At 38.7% G+C, this 25428-nt stretch overlaps 1 protein-coding gene across 1 annotated transcript in view; it reads right to left on the reverse strand.

Annotated features, from left to right (window-relative positions):
• Positions 1–25428, reverse strand: part of GSAP (gamma-secretase activating protein) — an 85671-nt gene that overhangs the window by 52601 nt on the left and 7642 nt on the right. Inside the window, exons 2-12 of the mRNA XM_061197640.1 lie at positions 23026–23102; positions 21981–22037; positions 19967–20036; positions 19605–19658; positions 12296–12384; positions 8126–8195; positions 6872–6921; positions 3525–3629; positions 3224–3283; positions 2234–2277; positions 1234–1319 (exon numbers count right to left, since the gene is read on the reverse strand). Of these exons, the coding sequence (XP_061053623.1) occupies positions 1234–1319; positions 2234–2277; positions 3224–3283; positions 3525–3629; positions 6872–6921; positions 8126–8195; positions 12296–12384; positions 19605–19658; positions 19967–20036; positions 21981–22037; positions 23026–23102 (762 nt within the window). The remainder of the gene's footprint in view (positions 1–1233; positions 1320–2233; positions 2278–3223; positions 3284–3524; positions 3630–6871; positions 6922–8125; positions 8196–12295; positions 12385–19604; positions 19659–19966; positions 20037–21980; positions 22038–23025; positions 23103–25428) is intronic.

Consider the following 25428-nt stretch of genomic DNA (forward strand, 5'->3'; position numbering starts at 1 on the left):
GCCCCTGCCTACCTCTTCAACGCTCTCTCGCAATACTCTCCCTCTTGCTCACTCTACTTCAGTCACCCTGTTCTTAGTTCACATGCATCCTTCAAGTCTCAAGGGAAATATCATTTCCTGCCCTAAACTCCCCAAGACTGGTTTATAGAGGGACTTACAAGGCTGAGGGAGACCCTGGATGGACAGAAAAACTATAGGATGGATTTTGAAGGAATGAGGTGGGAAAGGAAGCAATTTTCAGTTTTCATTCTGTAAAATGAAATGTACTGGCTGGTCCAGAACATATTTGAAGATATTAGTAGCTTCCATTAAACATCTGTTATATGCTCTCATGGCTTCCTGTAGTTCTCATTCATAAAATGTACCATGACTCTATTCAAATACTACGTGTGCACTTATTTAATGTCTAACATCCATACTGAATAGTAACTCTCTACTAAAAAAGGTTTAGGTCAGTTTTGCTCACCATTGTATCCCCAATACCCAGCACACAGTAAGTGCTCCGTAAGTGTCAGCTCAATGAATACCACATAATGTGGCTTTAAAGGAAAGCAATTTTAGTCTAAGCGTTACTTAAGTGGTAACTGTCCACTCAAGTTGGGATGTTAAAAATGGCTATGAGATTTAGTTAATAGAGTTGATTATTTAGATGATTATTATGGTTAATGAGCAGTTTTTCCACCAGATTGACTGACTGTAATCATACTCCTCTCCTCTCATTTTCAGGCATTTTTTTCCCCTCTCTATTTTCTCTATCTACAATAAACAGGTGTTAAGAGATGGAATATTGTACACTAACAACTTTATGTGAAGCTCTGATTGTCAGCTCAGGTTATGGCATGGCTCTTCAAGCAGCTAAGCACACAGGTTTAGAACCCAAACATCAGTAAGCCCGACACAAAAAGCATCCCGATCATCGTATGCCATTTGTTAAAAATGGAGCAGATGAGAAAATGAAGCTTGACTAAATATGAATCTATCCCCTTTATTAGAACAATAATATAAAAACTAACTATTAGAACAATAATCTGACTGTGGCTTCTTTTATACAGACAGCAAATGTATAAAATTACAGTGGAGAAGGTAATTTGGTATGTAAATATCCATATAATCACTTATGTAAGGGTGTGGCCCTATTATATTTTATTTTCAGGATCAGTATAGCTAAACAATGGCTAAATGTATGGAAATCAAGTATAATTAAGTAAATTGATAAATACAACCCGGTTCTACCTGTATGGTTGGTAAAAACACACAAGGTTGGGTGTTTGGATAATTTCTCTTGGTCTTGAAGATCATCATATCCAAAGTTGACAAGTCTAAGAACATAAATGCATTTACAAATAAGTTCCCTCATAAAGGATGTGAGTAATCATTATAATTTACCCACAGAAGTAGAGACATGTCCTCAAGAAATTCCAGTAGATAATATGTCTTTTTGTTAAAAAAAAACTATAAAACAGTAATTTTAAAAAATACATGTTACATAAATGGCATGGCCTGGCAATAGAGAAAAAAATATATATTCCTTTCAACTTACGTTTTTATAATTTTTTTTGATTTTAGAGTAATGTTGACATTATGTTTCACAATGGACAGAACTGAATATTCATATGTGATGAAATAAAGGTAGTGAAATATGTAACAGTTTGGGATTACCATTAATTCAAGAAGACTTTCATTTCTTCTGTGCAGTTATGGCCTTGTGTCTATTTTTTCAAAAGTGTCTCATGTTTTTACTACACGTAAAATAATCTGGGGGAAAAAAACCTCGCCTTTTGTGTAAAAAGGAAAACGGGAAAAAAAGTAAAGCAATAGACTCAGCTGAGCTATAAGTGGATTGACCTGCAATATCCTCTTTGATGGCAACAAGAAAAGGGTTTTGATGTTTGATTCTAAACGTAGCTCTCTCTCTCACTCATCGAATGCTTTTATTGAATCACAGGGAGAAGAGCACTTCCATAGATCAAAATAAATGGAGACGCCCTACAGAAATAAATGACTAAGAAAAATCAATATGATTGACCTTCCATGGAAAAACCCTGTGTTCATGCTTGATAACATTGTTTATATTCCCTATAGAGAACAGAAACAGAAAAGATGACACCCCCCCACACACACAGAATATCAAACTATCCTTTTATCTGCATACCATAGATTAGGTATAAATATTATATAATCATTCTGCCGACAAGTGTCTATAAAAATTAATAGTAATCTATGAGTAACTTACTTGAATCCTGAATCACTTAATGATACGTCCAAGGGTGCTTCAAACTATCAAAAAATCAGGAGAAAACAATGTGAAAAATGACATTAGTTAAGTGATGATAGTTCTGGAAACCAGTGCAAACCTGACAACACTGTGCTTGCCTAATGATGAAGAGCTCCTTTAACCAGCATTATCTTCAGAGGATATCCCCCAAATCCACAGACAGAAAGTCCACTGGGAACATTCTGGAGTTTACATACATCACAAGCTTGATGTGTATTTATTTCTCAAAAGGCAAACTTTGCTTCAGATTTGACTACCATAAATGGGTTTTATAATAAGCCAATTGGAAGGAGTAGACTTTTACAAGACACAGATGATCACGTAAGGAGGGAAGGACTGGGTGTCTTTAGAAAGAGAATGAGCGAGTCCAAAAAAGGGGGTAGGAGGAGTAAATGAAATCCTTGTAATGGTATGATATCAATCTGTATTAGACACCAATATTAATCCTAGTCAAGAAGAATAATAATGTTCCGTTCATCACAGATAAAGATATTTACGACTTCTCACTACAAGGCTGGCACTCCAAATAGCTTTTCCAGGAGTGGTTCTAGATTTGTACTGATTGAACTCTACCCTCTCATTGACTTTTTACCTTATACTCAATCTACCATCACATGTTCTTTTGGATCAAATGACGCATAATCACATAAAGCTATCTACTATTAACCACGCCTACTACCTCCTACTGATACTCACTCTTACCCATTTTTCTTTAATATGAGGCATTCAGTTAGCAGAAACTTACTGTGTGTGCTCTTCTAATAATCTATATTAATTGCATTTGTTACAGAATTGAAGCCTTGAGATGGCAAGAACTATTTTACTTGCTCATACAAGTGAGTAAAAAACAAGACCAAGAATGTTAAAATGCTGTTTATGATAATAACTCTCTTTAAAAGGGGCAATGGGTTATAAAATTTCCTTAGCCCAATCATCTTCTGGACTTACCATTAAGCTAAAGTGCTCATCAGCATAAAACTGGATGCATTTTAAGACACTCCTCGATTTCTAAAAAAGAAAACAGAGTAAGTGACAAATTAACAAAAAATCAACAAAAACACTACTTTAAAGAGAGAGAGAAAAGGAAGCAGCCAAAAATCAAACAGTAATGAAAACCTTTTCATTATTTTTCATCAACTTTTGTCGACTGCCCCATCAATGAAAATGAAGTAATTAATAAATTACAATAACGATAATGTCAAAATTAAAAGACTTCCACAAAAAGGAGGGCCAGTGGACTAGTTTTTACCTTCAGATCAATGTAGTATAATCTCTGCTCTGACATATCCCACTGAGCCCAAACAAAATCTTCGGCTACTCTCTCTCTTGGGAGATGGCCAGAATTTTTAATTACCTAAGGAGGCAAAGAGATTTTAGAAATAAATAACTATTTTAAAGGAGAACATATCTGGGTTTCAAAATTATTTTGCTTATTCTATCTTTATAATACATATAAATACTTCCACAGTTTATTTTTAGTAGCCCCTACTGCCAATACATACACATGGAAAGTCTTTCCAAAAAAGATTTAAGGCATCATTTCATTACTTACTCTTCACAAACACTCTGCAATAAACTATCTTATTTTTATTCTTAGTTTGGCAGACAGGCTGGGACTGCTGAAGGCAAGGCCACACCTACCACAAACCAACAGCTGGGCTAACACAAGATTCAGAGCTTCCTGTTCTGGACATAACCCGCTCAGGTATCTGCAGTCTGGAGGGCTTTACCACCAAAGGTAGAGACTGTTAGGCCAAGGGAAAACTCAGGCCTGGGAGAGGAGGGTTGTGGGCAATGATCCTAGATCTGCCATAAACTCTTCATGTGTCTTTGGTCATGCTTCTTACCTTTATGTCTTCCACAATGAGTATGATGATACTGCCCATCTCTCAGCAATACTTAACTATTCATCCTTCAAGACCCAACTTAGGCGTTGCCTCCTGTAGAAATCCTTCCCTCACCTCCCAAGATGAAGGCAAAGCTCCCCATCTCTGTATTCCTATGGTGCTTTGGCATGCTTCTATTACAATTACATTTTAATTAATGTTATAAGTCTACCCCAATGAGTATGCACTCTTCTACAACACCTTTATATTCTCAATGGCTTGACTGTTTCTAGCATGTAGAAGTACTCAAGGAATACTTATCAAAAGAAGGAAAATGAAGTAGGGTATGCAAGGGTAAATTGCCAAGGAAATGATAAGTGTAATACAAGGAATTAAGAACTCACTTTCCTCAAAAATGCTCATCAAGCAAAGGTAATCTATATTGGGACAGATGAGTAAATAATGAAGACAAGTTGATGTAGAAGAAATAAGGAAAAAAGGAACATCAGAATGGTCCATATTCATACCTCAACCTCTCTAATCCTAAATGGGATTTCTCCAATGAGGCTAACTTGGAACTCAAGGGAGGACAGGGCATGCAGAATCATACACCTCTATTTCTTGTTTGCCTAGTTCCATCAAATTTGCTGGAAAAAGATCCAAGAGTACAGTACCTATCTGACTCTTAACTTTGGGGAAACCCATCTTGTTTCCATTTTTCTGAAATTGTTTAGGTTAGAGTAGATTCGGGAACTCTCAGATAAAGGCATATACTAGCAAGAACATGATCGTCGGAACATGGCAACCAGGTTCACATAGCAGTTCTGTCCCTCTCTAGAGTTTCCTCACCTCTGTGAGTCTAGGTTGTCGTGTTCCCTGTAAACATGGGGATAATTATAATACCACCTTTATTGTGTAGGGATGTTGTGATGATTGCACAGACCTGCACATGGCCTTATGAAGCCGTCATCTAAGCCTTTAAGAATGAGGGCAGAAGTGCCTCACAGAAGGGCACATGTGGATGAGGAAGCGCTGAGACTGTATTGTCTTGGCCAGGAGAATCCTTCCTGGGCTTCTGACAGGCGCCTGCTGGCCTCACACTCTCTGCAGTGTCTCTCACGGCTCCCAACCCCTCTTCTAACCAGCCAGTCCTCTGTCTGTGTCCATTTCCACTTCCTGACCCCCAACTTGTTTATTTAACTCTCTCCTCTAAATTCTCATTGCTGGCTTTGGGATTCTGCACCTTGGTCTTTCCTCTCTGGCCTGACCCTTTTCTGACCACTGGCCTTGTCTTTGCCCTGCCATCCACTCAGCCACTAGTGGCCCAGAGCTCCAGCCACATACTTTCTGGTCATTTTCCAGCCAGGCCTCTTGATTTGATGCTTTCAATCATAGATACATAATTAATAAATGCCATCTCCCATTTCAATTTTGTTCACATAATTTAAAATTAAAATCAGAGAAAGACAATTTTGATGCAGACTATTTAAATATTGAAGGAAATCATTTTAATATCAATAATATATTAAGATCTTAGACAAATTGTCAAGAAAAAGACAACCCAGGAAAAAATAGACAAGGATATAACTAAGCAATTTTCAGAAAAACAAATTCACACAGCCAATAAGCAAAGAAGATGCTCAAACTCATCAATATTAAGGGAAACACAACCTCGAATAATAATGATATCAACTTAAACGCATCAAACTGGATTTTTTAAAAGGCAAGTACATCTATTACTGGTATGGATAGAGGGAAAGGGTACTTTTATACTTTGATTGCAAAACTGAAGTGTTACAAGTTTTTTGGAAAGCAATCTGGCAAAATCTGTTGAAGTTTATTAAATGCATATAACCATCAACCCACTTATCCATCCCTGAGGATTTAACCCAAAAAAACACGTGTACCAAACATGTAAAGCTAAAAACATTTGAGACAATTTGTAATGCAAACAAATAAAAGGGGGAAAAAAGGCAATCAAGTGAATATCCATCCATGGGAGAATGGTGACAAAACTGTGCACATCCATGCCAGGGACTATCTGCACTTCTAAAGATAATGAACTGAGCTGCTCTAGGGTGCCTGTAGGTGATTCCACAAAGTTGAATGAGGAAGGAGTGAATAATAAACAAACCCCTGGGTGTGTCAGGGGTGGAGATGGGAGCCACTTTGTATGGAGAAAAGTGTGAAAGGATATACACCAGGTTGTGAACAAAAGTTAGAGGTGAAAAGGCAAGGGAGAAGTAGAAAACAAGAAAAAAAGAAAAGAAAACTGAACTATATGGAACCTTAGCATATATGTTATGATCCCATTTATTATGTGTATGTATGTGTATATATGTATAAAAATTAGAGAAAAAAGTTCTCTCTCTATTTAGAAACCTATATGGATACCCCTGATATATTAAGTAAAAAGCAAAAGCAAAAGCAGCAAATTAATATTTATATTATGATTCTATTTTGGTAAAAGCAACTGAATCCCAGCATCTGTACACCTAACCTTAGGCAAGCTACAAGGCATGGAAAAGGCCACACAAGGCTGTCATTAGTTATCTCAGGAGACTGAGATTGGGGGGTGAGGTAGATAGAGAGGAGATAATCAACTCCTTCATGTATCTTGTATTATTTCACATGTTACAACAGCAAGTCTAGAATTTGAAAGACACCAAATAAAGTAGTACGTTTCTATAACAATCCATCTTTAATAGTCTAGAAATGCCACTCTTTATGGGAAAAACACTCTAAAGCGAAAGGAATTTCAAATATTTACCACTCTATTTCCATCTTCTCGGGTAACTTGGATATGAAGTTGTTCAATATCTTTTAAAAAATAAACAATAGAGAGTTTAACCTTCATGAAAAATATGAGTACTTTTTTTCACCTAACAGTTGTGAACATTTTTTTATAAAAGCAAAGCAGATTAAACAACCGGCTGAAAAACAGTATTATCACAGATGGCAATCTCACAAGGTTCAAAACAAAACCCACCTTTCTCCACCCTCCCTTTACAGTCTGTTTCAAATCCAGCATTTACTCTGCTCCTCAATATCAACAATACATGAAGCATTTAACTCTTCTGCTCCCCTGGGTTCCCTTAACAAGTATTTCCCTCCCCTATACCATCAGTCTTACATAGGGCTAATAAGGGCTCATTTGGCAGGGTTTATCTTCAATTTCCAAATACCCAATACCTCTTTATATGAAAACATCAGATAGAAAACTCATTATGCCAGATATTAGGGGAAGGTATTTTTATAGGGGTCATTAACAGAACTCTGAACACTTTATTGATGTGTAGATGGTCTATTTTTCTCAGTAAGCGATTTAGATTCAGCCATATGTACCTTGTGCTGGTTCTAGTTCCAAAAATGTGAGACAGATGATTGCGCAAGAGTATAGGAAGTGAACACAAACCTAACCCCTCAGACTTGTCCTTCTAATTATAAATCAGCACTTTCACTTTATAGCATGAAAGACAGCTTACTAGATAAGATGCACCAGTGAATTCTGTCCTTTCTCCACCCTTCCCCCAACTTGAAATCATCATTAAAGGATGTCCCAATCTTACCTGCCTCTATCTGAATTTGACCAAGTTACTATGTGTCCTCGAGTTCTGCCATGGGATTCTTCTACCTTCTAATGCCTTTCCCTCTGTCCATCCAAGCCTCTCTCCTTAAGTCATGGTTATCCACTGTGACAGACATCTTAAAGAAGGATGGACTAAAGAAGGCAAAAATGACCTGCACAACTATTCTACAAATATTCTACCATGTGCCCAAACTAGAAATCCATATACGCAGGAGCCCATCATATACGGAGGCAGAGCCTAAGGGAACAACAAGTAGAAACAGAAGGAAAGCCCTTCCATAGGAGTCCTATGTCTCCAATGGACAGCAGACCCTCAGCAGTGGCGAGGTCAGTGGACCCTCAGCACTGGCGAGTGGACAGCTAGAAGATTCATCACGCCCTTCCTACGCTTCACTGGGAGATGCGCCGTTCATGAAGTCCTCACGATATACTTACATTTCTCTTCTGAAATCAGTAGCAGATGATTCTCTGGTAGAGGGTGACTTTCAACATGTGGGTAGAGGAACTGTAAAAAGGAAATTAATCAAAATCATAAGCAACTACCTTGCTTATACAATTATTTCAAAAGTTGTGTTTGATCACTATACTACTACAGACCATAGAAGGGACTGGGAACCACAGAATAGTTTAGGCGAATCACATTCACACACATACATTACAGATGGAAGCAAGGAAGAAAAAGGAACACTTTCAGGAGCTCAGTTTTCCAGGGGGGGATTGATCACAGGTCCAACACAATTCATTTAAACAGGCTAAAGTGTAAGCCGTTTCTAGGGATGGTGCTTCCTATTTGGAATATGTGATTCTGAAGCCAATCAGAAACAATGTAAATAACATTTGTACAGAAAGTTCTGTTTCACATGCACCAAAAAAGAGTGACTGATATAATTTGTTGTGCAGCTAACCCTAGTATTTAATTTGAGAGCCAAGTAAATGTACTCTCTGTGACAACTTCCAAAGTCCCACATCCAAGAGAAAAAGCAAAATAGAACCAGGGACTTTCCAGGAAAGGATAGTGAATCACAGTGTGGCAAGTGGTGGAGGATTTACCTCAAAGCACAGAACGACTGCCACTGGGAAGAAAAGCCTTGATCCACCCCACTCCTCCTCCTCTGTGCCCACCCTTATTTGTCAGCCCACAGGACAAAGCAGGCAGCCAGAAACACAAGGCCTGACACTGTCAGCTGTGATAATGAGGGAAAACTGGCCATGGGATAACTCCAGTGACTTAATTCTTTCATCATCAAAAGGGTAACTATAAATCAGCAGTTTCATTTTGCAACATGAAAGACAGCTTACTAGATAAGATCCACTGGCGAATTTTGGGTTTTCCCTCCAAACTTTAAAGCATACTGAAAGAACATAACTTTTCATGTCCCTGTTTTAAAGCCTGCAGCCTCTCTAAAGACTAGGAAAAATTTTGACAAAATATACTACCTGATGTCCTAACTTTTCATAATGACAAATTAGAAACAGAACTTGTCAACTTTTTAAAAAATTAATTAATTAATTTGTTTTTATTTTTTGACTACACCATGCAGAATGCGGGATCTTAGTTCCCGGACCAGGGATCGAACCTCTGCCCCCTGCAGTGGAAGGGTGGAGCCTTAACCACTGGACCACCAGGGAAGTCCCTAGAACTGGTCAACTTTTAAAATTGCTTATATTCAAGTTTCCCTTTCAGAAAAACAAAACTTTAACTATATACCATTCTTCACAGCAAAAAACTCAAAACTGTAAAATAGACAGGAATGCAGAATTCAGCTACGAGAATAATATAGACCTTATTATCTGCTGATTTGTGAAATTGTGCACATCAAAAAGGATACTTTGGGGACTTCTCTGGCAGTCCAGTGGTTAAGACTTTGCCTTCCAATGCAGGGGGTGTGGGTTCAATCCCTGGTCGGGGAGCTAAGATCCCACATGCCTCTTGGCCAAAAAACCAAAACATAAAACAGAAGCAATATTGTAACAAATTCAATAAAGACTTTAAAAATGGTCCACATCAAAAAAAAATAAAAAAGGATACTTTGTGTACTGGGGTTGAGGAGAAGCAATGATGAGTGACATCACATAGATAATGGAAGGGCAAATACTCAGTGCCTCAAAATAAGGAGAAACTACAGATTTGGCCTCCCCTGGGTCTACAGAGGTGGCCAGGGCCTGCTGGCTTAGGACTGTGACCTGGACTAAGGTGCTGACCAGTTCTAAACCTTTGCCTGGTCTCTGTGAGGCAATCAGTGAAAACGTAATTTTAAAAGTTCCATTCAGGTGGTGGTTGTTTTTCTTTCTAATTTGAGGCAACCCTGAAGCAAGGCCTAGAAGTGAGAATATACATAGACAGGGTTCAGACAGAGCTCTACAAAAGTGTGCAACATTTTGTAGGGTTTTGTTTTGTTTTGTCTGCATTGTGAGTAGGAATCTATATAGATTAGATTATATCATATTAGGAAAATATTTATCTTGTAAATATCGAGCTAGACTCTTATTATTAATATTCGTTGATGGAAGGTATGTACTATAGGCATGTAGACGAGTGTGTAATTACCCAATGGAACTATCTGGAAGATGCAATCATGCTGGTGGGGAACTCTCCAAGGATCCCAGATTGGGATCCAGACCCCACTCACTACTGTCCTGCTGAAGTTCCTCCATGAAGGGGGTCAGAGCTGCACATGTAGACTTAGGGAAATGTACTACTGGAAATCACCATGGACGTTCTGGTAAGAAAAAGGAGAGAGATCGCAGGGCAGGACCAAACTCCATGGACAGTGAATGGTGTTTCTCTAAAGGAGAGCAGAAGGGAGAAAGGAAGAAGGTGGGGATTTGCCATGGATGTAGGCTTGGAGGAGTTTCTCTCTCCAGAGGCCTAAGCGTGAGGAGCAGGGAGCAGGGCTAGGAACTGAGATGGGCCCACAAGATCAGCGTGGGTCTACTTCATGTGGGTGGGGACTTTTCCTTTGGCCTACAGATGACATCATGCATCTTGCACTTTTAATTTTTTTTAATTAAGATAAAATGCACATAACACAACATTCACTATTCACACTTTTCACTATTAAGTACACAATTCAGTAATTTTTAATATATTCACAATGTAGTGCAACCATATACTTGTAAAAACTTTTTCCTTCCTACACTCTACCTTTTAGTTGCCCTCATCCTTCAATAATATCTCCACTGCCTACACAGCCCTGGATAAAGATGCTAAGGAAACCAAAATAACAGGCCAGGAAAGGGAAGTGTCCCACAGTCAGCCCTGCACTGATGACAGTGTAAACAGAGTGGCTTCCTGGGGGAGGGAACGCAGCTTAGGAGCTCCACGCCAGGCCCTGTCTGGCAGGCAGCAGCGGCCCACAGAGAAGCCAGGAGTGGTGGCGAAGTGCACAACTGCAAGGACTGGCTGACAGTGGACGATTGGGCACATGGGAGACAATCCCCTCTCCCAACACACATTGCAAGAGGGAGACCCACAGCCAGAGGTGGGAGTGTGTGCGGGGAGGGAGAGGCTACACAAGGCAATTGTGCATCAACCCTGCATGAATATGGATAGTTGATTCTTGTTCTCTGCGGTAGTTATGTTCCATAAAGTCACCAAAAACACTGAAAACTGAACCATTGCTCCCAAGGGAAGTACAGGGATAGGATCCTGTGAGCCTCTAGTTACAACATTTTTGTCAACAAATTAAAACAAAACTTTGTCTAATGTGTGTTCCTGTTTAAAAGACACTTTATTTCATATACACTGTTGATTCGCTAGCATTGAACTCAGTCAACAGTACTATAAGCTAATGCCTAAATGAAGTTTATCTAATTAACACACGTGTTCTCTGAAAAGAATATCGCAGCCTTCTTGCACTCAGGAACATGAGACAGAACTCCAGCAATACACTTGGGGGACATTTTAAACAGTGAAATCACCAAGAAAAGCCAAAGAGTGTGAAAAACATGGCACTAAGTTGACTGTGAAAACAACCTTTGTTTGCAGTCTGAGAATTGAATCAAGAAGGCAGTGTCACCTTGTTCTACCTCATCTGGGAACACGTGCATCAGCTGAAAATTTTTTCACTGCTTTGCCCATGTCTGCAAATGACTGTGAAAGCACCATGAGTACTGATTTTGGGGTAACAAATAAATTTTAGTGGGTAGTAGAATTTGCAAATTCTATGTGCAAGTAATGAGAACTGACTATATCTAGTCTACTTGTGTTATACACACAGTGCTTCTGCATCGATTCATAGAGTTGACAAATTCAGGGATTGATTATATCATTTAATCATAGGTATTTAATCTGTCAACTCTATGAACACATTAGATAAACCATTTTTAAACTTCCTTTAAATGTGTTTTGATATTCTATATTTTATCATGTAAAAACATTATAGTACTATTAGACAAACCATGATATAACAGAGACAGAGAGCTAGGTTTGAGTTTTGATTTTCATGTTTGCAGAGGAAGAGCTGTTAATTCCAGCCATACCCATTCACTGGATTGCTTTGAGGAAAATGTGATAAAGTGTGTGAAAGCACTTTGTAACACCACTGCCTCTAGGTTTCATGCTTTTTGATTAATGAGATAAATGATAAAGATATGTTCACTTACCTGTACCCAAATATAGCTATCCACTGCTTTTAGAACCTTCACATTGTTAATGGGGTGGATCTCGACCAACAAAGTTAAGCACCTTGAACCTATAATGTAAAGGATGCTTTTAGTAGCAAAGTCCAGAATATCACAAATTATCTCCTCCACATAGGTCTCAACTTTGGAAATGTAAAATGTATTACTTATTGTATTAGCTGCTCCACAAACAAAAGTATTTGTCTTAAAATTGACTTTGAGACTTCTTAAAACCCAAAGTAGATAAAGAAAACATCATTAGACTTCCCTGGTGGCGCAGTGGTTAAGAATCCGCCTGCCAACGCAGGGGACACGGGTTCGAGCCCTGGTCTGGGAAGATCCCACATGCCGCGGAGCAACTAAGCCTGTGAGCCACAACTACTGAGCCTGTGCTCTTGAGCCTGCAAGCCACAACTACTGAGCCCGCATGCCACAACTACTGAAGCCCACACGCCTAGAGCCCGTGCTCCACAACAAGAGAAGCCACCGCACTGAGAAGCCCACTCGCCACAACTAGAGAAAGCCCACGCGCAGCAACGAAGACCCAACGCAGCTAAAAATAAAAATTAAATTAAATTAATTAAAAATATATATATATCATAAAGGAGAAGTCAATGTACACGGAATTAGGAACAAGTTCCTACCCATTCCTCAGCCATTTTAAGATCACTTCACAGGCCCTCTCAGCTTCTAAGTCTAAACAAATATAACTCAGTTCAGTGTCACTGCAATTCTGCAGCACAGTGGCAAATATTGTTTGTGTAGGAAAATATAAAGATATTTCTGATGCATGAATGTGTTACGGTTGACAGCAATTAGGACAGGGGCTTGGCCTCCCTCAGGAAGGGTTGTGGAGCTGCATGGATAAAGACTCACTTATTTCCTCAGTGCCACATCTGAGCAAATGTCATAAAAGATAGCAATTAGGAGGAAGTGTTGGACACAGGCTAGAATGGGGATATCCAAATTTAGGCCAAAAGTTCCCCTCCTCAGAAAAGGAGTTGCCTTATATTTGAGTTCTTATAACGACTAATATTCTCAGGTGCTTTCTCGGTGACTTTATTTTTTATTTTTTTTTTCATATGCATAAAACTTTATTTTTAAGTCTGGTGAGAGCCAATACATTGTCATTTATTTTTGATTTGAATTTTATTTTATTTATTTTTATACAGCAGGTTCTTATTAGTTATCTATTTTATACATATTAGTGTATATATGTCAATGCCACTCTCCCAGTTCATCCCACCACTCCACCCGCCCTTGGTGCCCATACGTTTGTTCTCTACATCTGCGTCTCTATTTCTGCCTTGCAAACCAGTTCATCTGTACCATTTTTCTACATTCCACATATATGCGTTAATATGCGATACTTGTTTTTCTCTTTCTGACTTGGTGACTTTATTTTGAATAATAATTTACAATTTGGGGATGGTACAGCAGCCTGGAATTAAAGCAGCACCAGTTTTCACTATTTTCACTATTTAAGAAAGTAACCTAACAGCACTGCTTTATGTTAAGAAAAAGGAAAAAAAAAGGTAAAGAATATAAAACAATTTCTGGGATATTGCCTCACAATTTTGAGGACTGGATATCTCTGTAAACACACCTTTTTAGAGATTACTAAAAAAGCAAAGCAGTGAGTGAGCTATTATGTGGGATCACAAATACACAATGACAGAACAAATGAAAAACAAATATTGCTTGGTTGACGGGTACTTGTAGCTTAGAATAAAAATCCAGTGACAGGATCATTCACAATTCAAAGGGGCTATATTTCTAATAACTGGGACAAGGTAAAGGTGAGGTACTTTGGGAATCTGCTTGATGACTCAAAAAATGGCTCTAAGAATAAGAGAGAGATTGATGTCAAAGATACTTGTGGAAAAAAATAGAATAAAAATGTTCTGTGAGAATGAGAAAAAAAGTAATTTTCCTTATTATGTTGTTTTAAGTGTACATAACTAGTTTAACATAGTAGATGGTAGAAGCTGATATTTGACTGTTTCATCTCTTGCCCTAAAAGCTTATATATTCCTTTTGGGGGAAAAAGGTTTTTGGGGGGCAGGCAAGGGAATCTTCTCATTGGAAAAATAAGGAATCACTTTCTACTCGGCCTTTTTTGTCAGTGAATCTGTTCCCAGATGAGATAACCAGCTATCAGCTAAATTCACTTGCCTTTGAAATGGGAGGATTATCAAGGTCAGAAACCATCTTCCTACACTTAAGTTTTTGCTTCTTTAGGGTAGCCCAGATACTTAACTAATATAAGTAGTTTAATGATAAGAGTAATTGTGCAAACAGAAATGTCTCTCAATAACATACCATGTGATTCCATAGTGTAACAGCAAGCACTCTGGATTAGGATTCTAGAGACAGCGGTTCTAGTTTAAAATCTGCCACTGACCTAATATATACTTTTCAGCACATCATGAAGCTTTCCTAGGCCTCAGTGCTTTGGGGGCTTTTGTTGTTGTTGTTTTTGGCCGCACCATGTGTGCCTTGTGGGATCTCAGTTCCCTACCCAGGGGTTGAACCCAGGCCCTGGCAGTGAAAGCACCAAGTCCTAACCACTGGACCGTCAGGGAATTCCCAGTGCTTTGTTATTTACAAAATAAAGTGAAAAACTACAGAATCAGATCATTTCTACAATCATTTTCATCCATAAAATCCGCTGATTCCATGAAGTGCTTAAAGTTGTCTCAAGAATTCAGAGAATCCAGTTATCAGTGGAGACTGGGAGGGCATCACTGAAGGGCAAGATAGGTCCAGGCACTGGAAGGAGAGCAGCAGGATGAAAGGGACAACATGGATGGACCTCAAGGGTGTTATGCTAAGTGAAGTAAGTCAAACGAGGAATGAAATAATGCCATTTGCAGCAAATGGTTGGACCTAGAGATTATCGTATTAAGTGAAGTAAGTCAGACAGAGAAAGACAAATATATGATATCACTTATATGTGAAATCTAGAAAAATGATACAAATGAACTTATTTACAGAAAAGAAACAGACTCACAGACAGAAAACAAACTTACGGTTACCAGAGGGGAAAGAGTTGGGGAGGGATAAATTAGGAATTTGGGATGAACAGATACACGCTACTACATACAAAATAGATAAACAGCAAGGTCTTAGTGTAGCGCACAGGGAACTATATTCAATACATTGTAATAACCTTGTATAAAGGAAAAGAATCTGAAAAAATACATATATGTATAACTGAATCACTGTGCTGTACACTAGAAACTAACACATTGTAAATCAACTATACTTTAATAAAAGACAAATACCGTATGATCTCTCTTACATGTGGAATCAAGAAAACCAAACCAAAACCAAAACCAAGCTTATAGATACAGAGAACGGATTGGTGGTTGCAGGAGGTGGGGGTAGAGGAGGGGTGGGGAGAAATGGATGAACATTTTTGTTTCGTTTTGTTTAAATTGAATTAAAAAAAAATTTTTTTTAAAGCACAGGAATAGGTATGGCATTGGGAGGATGAAGAGTGAGCAAAAGAAAGAACCTGGTCTGATGCAGGTGAAGGTACATGTTGTGAAACGGTGACAAGGTTGGAAGAGTCCAGTAGAGTCTGGTTGTGAAGAAGCTCTGGTTATTAGAGCTCTGGAATCAAAGCACAGCTCCACGGAGAGTCTCCAGCACTTAACTGTCTATAATAGCGCCTGGAGTGCTGGAGCAGCAGTGGAGCCCAAGACACGAGGTCGCCCCTACTGCTCCGCACGGGGACCTGCTGTACCTTGGGGCAAACATAACTCCAGCAGGGAGAGTGAAAGGGGCACCTAAGCCTGGTCCCTATGGAAGGCCATTTTCTAAATAAAACATTAAGTCTGCCATGGCCTCAGCCAATAAGAGAAGCACTGTGGACAAAAACCTTACTGTAAAGTATGTAGACCAAGGAACCCTATCTTGCTCATATGAGAGATGTTACAGTTTGTCTCATTTGCAGTGGAAAAATCTCATTATAAGCAACAGGGTGTTAATACCTTGAGGCAAACTACATTTTATAATCAAATGGCTTATCAGGTTATTCATGGACAGATAAAATAAGTCTTTGCAAAAGGCAAAATATTTGCAAAATGTTTGTTCAAAGGACGAATCATTATAATAGATCCTACAGGTCTTTCTGGTCACATAATTTCTGAAATCTTAACTGAACAAAAGGCCTCGTAAGTGTCTCCATAATCTGTCTGCACCTTACCCTCATTTCTCGCTGGCCTCAGTTCCCACCACTCTGCCGCTGTTCATGCCACTCCAGCCTCACTGACCTCACTATCCTTGAACAGTGAGTCTACCAAGTACTCTGGCCTCAGGGCCTTTGCGCTGGCTGTTCGTTCTGCCAGAAATGTGCTTCCCCGTGGCGCACGCTTGCTCCCTCCTTTCAGATCTCTGTTTAACCTCTCCTTTAATAGTGTTTCCTAGGATCATCCCTCAAATAAACTAACTGGGCTCAAATACTTGCCTCAGACTCTACTTACGGGGGAAACCCAAACTAAAACAAGAAGTCATCTCAGGGACAGGATCACTTTAGCCACGAGGTGCTGGCACGAGGGAGTGGGGAGAGTGAAATAGGGAAGAAGAGTATGCAGTGTACGGGCACCGTCAATTGACTGACCACCTTGCATGGAGTGCACCTCAGAATCATCCACTTTAGGGCTGGAAAGGGGGAGTATTTATCCTTCAGCTCCTTGCCCCCCGATTGGTCATGGCTTATCCTACTGGAAATCCTTTCCAAACATACTTCCAGGTGGTACACATGCAGGTGGTAAGTAGATTTTCCCAAGGGCTCTGGGCAAAAAGCGAGAAGTAGGTAGAGCAGCTGAGGTGAGGCACTGCCTGTCAAATTACATTTGGGTGGAGCTGGTTCTCACTGTAGTGGCTGGTATAAAAGGTGAGCTAAGATAAAGTATGGGGTTTCCAATACAAAAATTAACACTATTCATTCTACTATTTTAAAAGATGTGATCAGATAATTTCACGAGAGGTACATCAAATTTTCAAGGCTTAGTAACATTACCTGAATAGGATTTAATGTTGTAATCAAATCAAACTTACAATAAAGTTGGCCTGAAAGTACATTTTATGATATACATAATCGCCACTCTTCTGCATGACGATTAGGCATAGATGGTAAACATCATGTAAAGATTATAGTTTCTACTGGGTTTACCAACATAGTAAGGAATTTCTAAGGCTCAAAGGAATAAGGTTTCAAAAAGAACTGGGAGGCACAGGGAGCTAATCCAAGGTTCTGTACAGATGCCTAGGCTCATAATTGGGATGAACACAAGCAACTATTAGCCCAGGAGATCAGGCTCACATCCATTCCCTTGTTTTAGGAGTCAGAACACCAACGTTTTAGAACCTATCTTGCTTCAGCTAGTCCATTTCCATCATCTCTGAATTAAGCATTGCACCTAATTCTAAGAGGAGCAGAGGATGCTAAGAGGAGGACATGAGGGACTTCCCTGGTGACACAGTGGTTAAGAATCCGCCTGCCAATCCAAGGGACACGGGTCCGAGCCCTGGTCCGGGAAGATGCCACATGCCGCGGAGCAACTAAGCCCGTGCACCACAACTACTGAGCCTGCGCTCTAGAGCCCAAGAGCCAAAACTACTGAAGCCTGTGAGCCTAGAGCCCGTGCTCTGCAACAAAGACAAGCCACCGCAATGAGAAGCCCGCGCCCTACAATGAATAGTAGCCCCTGCTCGCCGCAACTAGAGAAAGCCCGCATGCAACAATGAAGACCCAACACAGCCAAAAAAAAAAACAGAAGAGGACATGACACAGAAGAGGGAAGAGGACTGCTGAGGTTCTCAGTATAACATGGCAGGAGGGAAGGTTAGGATGAGTAAAACAATGATGAGATTTCAGGGAAAGCCTTCTGCCCGCCAACATCTCTCCTAAACTGTTCTGCTGAGGTCCCTGAGAAGGTCCCATCCAGACTCAGTTCTGGTTCCCTTGACACTCTAAGCTGGCTCTGTGGGAGCCCAGGACTGTCTCATAAGCCTCACTGGAAAGTATTTATAAAGGGTTTTTCCATCACATATAACTGCAGGAAAATACATCCGAGTGGGAACTCTGCTAACAAAAGAAGGAGCTTAAGTGCCAAACAAACAGAAGAGATGGAAAGCACTGCACGATAGGAATAGAAAGAGATTGACATGTGATCTACCTGACCGGAGGTTGAAAAATGGTAGTCCACAGGCTGGATCCAGCCACAGGTGGTTATCATTGCCTGAAGAGAATTTTTTTTTAATAGCTGGGCTGGGACTTCCCTGGTGGCAAAGCGGTTAACAATCCGCCTGCCAATGCAAGGGACACGCGTTCGAGCCCTGGTCCGGGAAGATGCCACATGCCGTGGAGCAACTAAGCCCGTGCACCACAACTACTGAGCCTGCGCTCTGGAGCCCATAAGCCTAGAGCCCGTGCTCCGCAACAAGAGAAGCCACCTCAGTGAGAAGCCCACGCACTGCAAAGAAGAGTAGCCTCCACTCACCGCAACTAGAGAAAGCCCATGCGTAGCAACAAAGACCTAACGCAGCCAAAAATAAATAAATATATTTATTTAAAAGTCCATACCTCTCTTGATAAACTGAAAAGCTGGTCCCACTAGGCTTATTGCCCAACTTTGGAGATGGGACACATGCCTCATGGGGCACCCTGCCTACCACTAGACCCTATAGCTCGCCGTGTGGGCAATCGCCACTCCTCTCCTGCATCCATTGTATCCCCAGCGCTGTGCATTGGGCCTGACCCACTGCAGGCACTCCATATTTGTTGAGTTCTGGACAGACGGATGATAAAAAATGTTAAAAGGAAGTGAGGGAGGGAATCATATAAGTAATCATCTATGAAGTGGGCCTTGGCAAATGAGTAGAACTGATTATTATTTAGAATTGGTGGACTATTCATAATGCAATATGTGTTGGTTAGAAGTTCATCAGATATCAGGATAAAATGGCATTCTCCAAGCAATACTAACGTCTTCCCAACCTTCTGTACCAGCTTCTGCCTGTAGGGTTTCTAGTGTGTTCTCCATGTTCAGTCTACAGATGCTAATTGCCTTTTTAATATTTCTGTTATTCACTGTTATATTATTTTCTGTACTTTCTTGTTTACTTGGAAAAAATGTAAAGAAACTTCTTTTTCATGCTTGACATGACCTTTGCCTTTTTATTCTGAGATAAAGCTATTTGTAAAAATGTTTGCAATTTGACTTAGTAGTTCAAGAAATCTTCATCTCTCAACAAGTACTAAAAACTGTGATTTCATTACCTGGTTGAAGCTCATTCCTTCTTCCTTCTTTAGCAGCTTGAACTAAACTTGTGGCTAATGGAAAAAGAAAAAAATAATCCATTAGCAAATGATCCATACAGCGGCTTGTTAAAGTTTACCATTTTATACCCAAAATAAGTGAGGGCTCAAAGCTGTCAGTGGATGATTAAGGTGAAATACAAAGTATTCTTTTTTGTAGATAGACTCTACAGATTCTTTATTTCAAATCTAATCTCCCAAGTGCATCTTCTCCCAGAAAATCATTGTTATAGAATGATCAAATATTGCAAAACTTCAATACTTTGAAACTAAAAAAATGTAGTTTAGTTCTTGACTTGTAGCAATGAAAGAGTTCAACTTACCCAACAAAGTTCTCTCCCTGTTGACCGAGCAACTGACAACTTGCAAGTCTTTCTCAAATGTATAGAGATGCTATTAAAACAGAAGTATTTTTTAATTTGGAGTTCCATGTTAAACAACAATTTCATGAATGCAATTCCCATTCAGCTCTCTAGCAAGTATCATTGTGGCAAAGCATTTTATTAAAGAACCACCAGTGAACCAGTTTATCCATACTGAGAAATTTCAGATTACTTTTTAAGAAAAAAGTTTGCTATTGTAGGCCATCTTTGGCACTGAAACTTAACCATGAGACAACATAGTATAGTGGTTAAGAGCATAGAACTTGGAGCCAAGCTAGACCCAGGTTCAAATCCTAACTCTGCCACTTGCTAGCTGTGTGACTTTAGATGAGTTATTCAACCTCTCTATCCTCCCATCAGTAAAACAGGAATCATAATACTACCTATCTCAGGAGATCCTTAGAAGTGGTGAGTTAGATAATCCATGTGAAAGTACTTACTACAATGTCTGTCACACATAATAAGTACTCAAGTGTTAGCTATTATGATTATTGAGGCAAGTAACACTAATCAAATGACATGACTATGACATCATTAACTATGTCTAAGAGACTGTCACAAGTGCATCCCCTAAAGGACTCCCATATTTAGAACATTGGCAAAGCAGTCTTCTTTTTTATTTAATCTTTATTTTTATTTTCTTGCTGTTTGATTGTTGCAAGATTCCGTTTCCCGGAATAGTAAAGAAAATTAAAATGGTCATGCTGAAGGAGGATGTGAGGTGCAGATTGAGGAACTGGAGCCAATCACAGTTATATTAAGTAAACTCTCTTAAAATACACTTAGAGGATAAGGAAAGATAGAGCCTTAGACTTCAGGAGAGAGCAGGCTAAGAGAAACAGTGACTGCAGAACTATTACGAAGGTAATTAGTACCTGCAGACTAAAGAACCACTGAGAACATACTAGAATCCAGTGGCCAGAAGTTGACAGCAAATGTTGAAAAGTCAGGAAAAGGGAACTTTGAGTTAATAAGAAGGCTCTGAATTCATGTGAGAAATTTTGGTTTCCTTTGACTCTTGCTCTAACTGAGGGATTCTTATTTATAAGTAAGAAGAGCCATGAATGTACACACTTAAGTTTTTAGTGTTTTATCCTTTTAATTAATAAATAACACACAAGGAGAGTCTCAGCGTTTAAAACATGCAAACACTACCAAATAAAAAGTCTACGTTCTCCACTACATTCACCCAATTCCAATTTCCTCTGAAAAGGAAACATGTTTGTAATTTGCTCTGTAGCCTTCCAGATCATTCAAAATGAGTTTTTAATATATATTTATGCACATATATATTTTTCTTGCAGGTTTTTTAAACATAAATGGAATGTATTATTCTGGCAACTTGCTTTTTTTCATGTAATAATGTGTTTTGGAGTGCCTTCTGTGCCGTTGTACATTTATAGACTTCTTAGTCCCTCAATATTGGTAAATTGTTTTTATGTAGGCACCAAGTGACTCTCTCCCATTTGCCCCAAGAATTACACAAGCCTGTCACGTTCACCAATGTCTTATGTGAGTGGTTTGAGGAAAGGTTAAGAAAAGGAGGCTGGTTCTAAACCTGCATTTTTGAGAAGTAATGAGAAGCAAGCACAGTGAAGGTTAGGCAGAAGCAGAACTCAGAGGCAGAGGTCGTTACGAGATCCTAAGCCTCTGGGAGCACACGAATCCTGCAGGGGGCGCTGGACTTCCTACATTCCCATAGAACATTGGATAATTGGTTTGAGCCAACTTGGCTTAAATCTCAAAGGACTAAGAGACCAGGTGACGTTTTGTTCCAGGAGTCCTTACACTTTTTTTTTAAGATTATGGTAAAGGGAGAAGAGAAGGAAGGCAAAGAAATATAAACTAAATTTTTAGAAAATAAAATGAAATAAGAAGTTGTATCTAGAAAGAAGGAAAACTTTAAAAGCAGTAAAGTAACCAATAAGTAACTATCATCTATGGTGATTTTTACCTCATTTTGTTTGGTTTGGTAATCATACAATCCAAAGAAGACATTTCCCTTATCATCCTGAAAAGAAAAAATTAACTAGATGTTTATTCAATGTCATTGTTTAGGAAGTTACTAGTTTTAAAAGAAACCTGCAATAATTCAACCAGTATTAGCAACAAGCACTCTAAAGGTAGCCTGCTGTGCATGTCAGAGAGGGACTGAACCTGTTTCTGCTGGTAATATGGATCAAAGAGTGAAAGGGAATAAGAATGTACAGCTCAGTGAGTCTGGGGGACCCTGTCTACTAGGACTGAGCATGGTGAAGGAGCGAATCTTTTTGTACTTCCATTTATTTCTGTAAGAGAATATATATGACGGTCACTGAAAGTGGCTAGAACAAGTCCCTGATATTCTTATAAGTAAAACTTTTTGAATCGTACAACTCCATGAACGCAGCATCCTCATAGATACAACTTAAAATAACTTTTTTTAAGCAAAAAGAAAAAAAAGTACAGTAATACAACTGTGCAAAGCAAACTGACCACTGTTATTATTCTTCCACGTTTCACTACTACGGTAAAGTTATCTGTAAAGTTAAATTTTCTTTCCTTAGAACAATTAATATTGAAAACACACTGTCAAATAATAATACCTCAAAAGTCTGAGCATATATAAGTTTGAAAAGATGATGTACAGTAATAATATTTAATATTTTCTCAAAGATAAAAATTTAACATTAATTAGGTTTAAACATCTTTTATTTGGCATTTTTCCTCTAGAAAATGAAACTGTTCATCTATTCAAAACATTTGAGCGCTGTGTCAGACACTGTATAGTTTTTTATTTAAAAAAGAGAAAACATTTCATAAGACTGAATTTCAATTACCCTATTCAATCTCACAAAATAAAAAAAGTCATATGTTAAAGATTAAATGCCAACAGGTCTTATTCACTACCCCTCAATAAGATACAGCATAAAACTCTGTAAAAAAAAAGAAATGGTTAAAATGGTAAATTTTATGTTATGTATATTTTACCACAATTTAAAAAAAGAATATAGGCATACCTTATAGGTATAAATAATATTTCCATTTCTTTCAACATTTAGTACACGTAAGCTCTCATAATTGTTTTCTAAAACACCTGAAACAATAATAATAGCAAGTTAATACTTAGCAGAAGATGTTTAAAAACATATCTAACAAATACAATATTAGTGAAAAGCCAAATACAAAAGAATACTGATCATTCCATTACATAGAGTTTAAAAACAAGCAAAGCTAATCTATTTTATTAGAGATCAGACTAGTAATGACCTTTAGGGAAGAGGAAAGGAGCAGTGATTAGGAAGTACCTCAAGGGAGCCTTGCTAATGAAAGTGTACACACTGGAAAAAACCGGCAGAATCTACTGAAGCTGAATATATATGGCTCAAAAATTGCCCTTGTACATATATCTCATAAGAAGTATACACATATTGGGACAAATAACACATATGACATCTACAGCAGTATGGTTCAGAGACTTCCCTGGTGGCGCAGTGGTTAAGAATCCGCCTGCCAATGTAGGGGACACGGGTTCAAGCCCTGGTCCGGGAAGATCCCCCATGCCACAGAGCAACTATGCCCATGCGCCACAACTACTGAGCCTGCGTTCTAGAGCCCGTGAGCCAAAACTACTGAGCCTGCGTGCCACAACTACTGAAGCCCGCATGCCTAGAGCATGTGCTCCACAACAAGAGAAGCCACTGCAGTGAGAAGCCCACACACCGCAACAAAGAGTAGCCCCCTGCTCGCTGCAACTAGACAAAGCCTGCGCATGGCAACAAAGACCCAAAAATAAATAAATATAGCACCATGGTTCATAATAGTCAAAACTGGAAACCCAAAATACCCATCAAGCAAAGAATGAATAAATTGTGGTATATTCAAACAATGGAATATTATACAACAATAAAAATGAATTAACTTGCTATAACATACACCATAAATGAGTACAAGAAGCCCACATACTCAACCCTCCCAAAAAAGGTACAAACTGTATGATTTAATTTACACACAAGTTTCAAAACCTGGCAAAAAGAATCTATTGTGCTAGATGAGTGATTGCTGGAAAGGAGTATGAAGGGGACCTTTGGGGTTCTATTAATTTTCTCCTTCCGGCTCTGAGTGCTAGTTCCATGGGTGTGCCTCACTTTGTGAAAATTAACTGAGTTGTGCACTTGTGATTTATGTACTTTTCGGTATGAAAGCCAAATTTGATAAAGGATATAAAGATTTTTTACATAAAACATTTAACTTGTAAGTTAACTGACCATCATTTTTCTTCTAAAATTTTAGGATATTCCTCCGATTTCTACAGTTAAAGGATTTAAACACTGGTTAGAAACAGCATTGATAATTATCATCATTAATTGGGAAGAAAAGTATATTTCCCCAATTTCTTCAAAATTAAATTGCTTAAACTTGACTCATTTTCCCCACACAAGTATAGTGTTATTAGATGTTAAAATATTATGTTGATTATGACAAATTCCAATATTCAGACAAAACATATGCAAAATATCCTATAAATCAGAGCAAATTTCAGTTTGTATTCCTGATTAAAAAGGAAAAATCAAGACACAAAATCAGGATAATTGGTGAGCTCAACCCCTGCACTGGAGCTGGGAGTGGAAAACATTTAGAGATGGTTCACTGAGAACTTAGGAATCATCCTGAGATCTCTCTTGCCAACTCCTCACAAGAAGAAGCTGCCTGGCTCTTCAGGGGGCAGGGCAAAGAGAGGGGCAAGTGTTGCTTATACATGGGTATATACACCTTTCAATGTATATTGAGGTATCAGACACATCATTCTCAATGATTAAAAAAATAAGAATAATCACTTGGTCTCTTAGGATAATAGTATGATTCAATTAGCTTACTGCTGAACAGCACTTCATAATTTACAGAGTTCTCATTGCTATCTCAATCACACTGTGTAAGGTACTACAGGCCCATTGTATGGGTAAAACAACTGAGTTTCAATGAAGTTAAGATATTTGGCCAATATCATATATTGAAAAAGTGGCACAGACTAATTTCAAGCCTAGGAAAAGGTAAACAGAATGAACTAAGTTTCCTGTATCATACTCACAATGGGAAAACGGATAATTACTGAAAAATCCTTTAAGGTAGATTTTGCAGACATCTAAAGAGAATTTCAGTGAGTTTCTTTTCATCCTGCACATGACTCAAAACTCCTGGAATGCAATGTGTCAATATTTTGAGAAGTTTTTGTTTTTTTCTTTCAAGATTATAAGGATGCTGGAAGAGACCTTCTCAAAAGTACACTTAAAAGGTTTCAACTAAGATAAGAAACTTCTTTACAAGACTCTTGCTAAGAAAATCCAATTTCCTTGCAAAAGCACATCTATTTCCAAATCACTAAAATATTAAGAGAAAAAAATTCTCCAACAAGTGCAGATTAC

This window comes from Eubalaena glacialis, chromosome 8, assembly GCF_028564815.1.
Source record: "Eubalaena glacialis isolate mEubGla1 chromosome 8, mEubGla1.1.hap2.+ XY, whole genome shotgun sequence".
NCBI classification, from domain to species: domain Eukaryota; kingdom Metazoa; phylum Chordata; class Mammalia; order Artiodactyla; family Balaenidae; genus Eubalaena; species Eubalaena glacialis.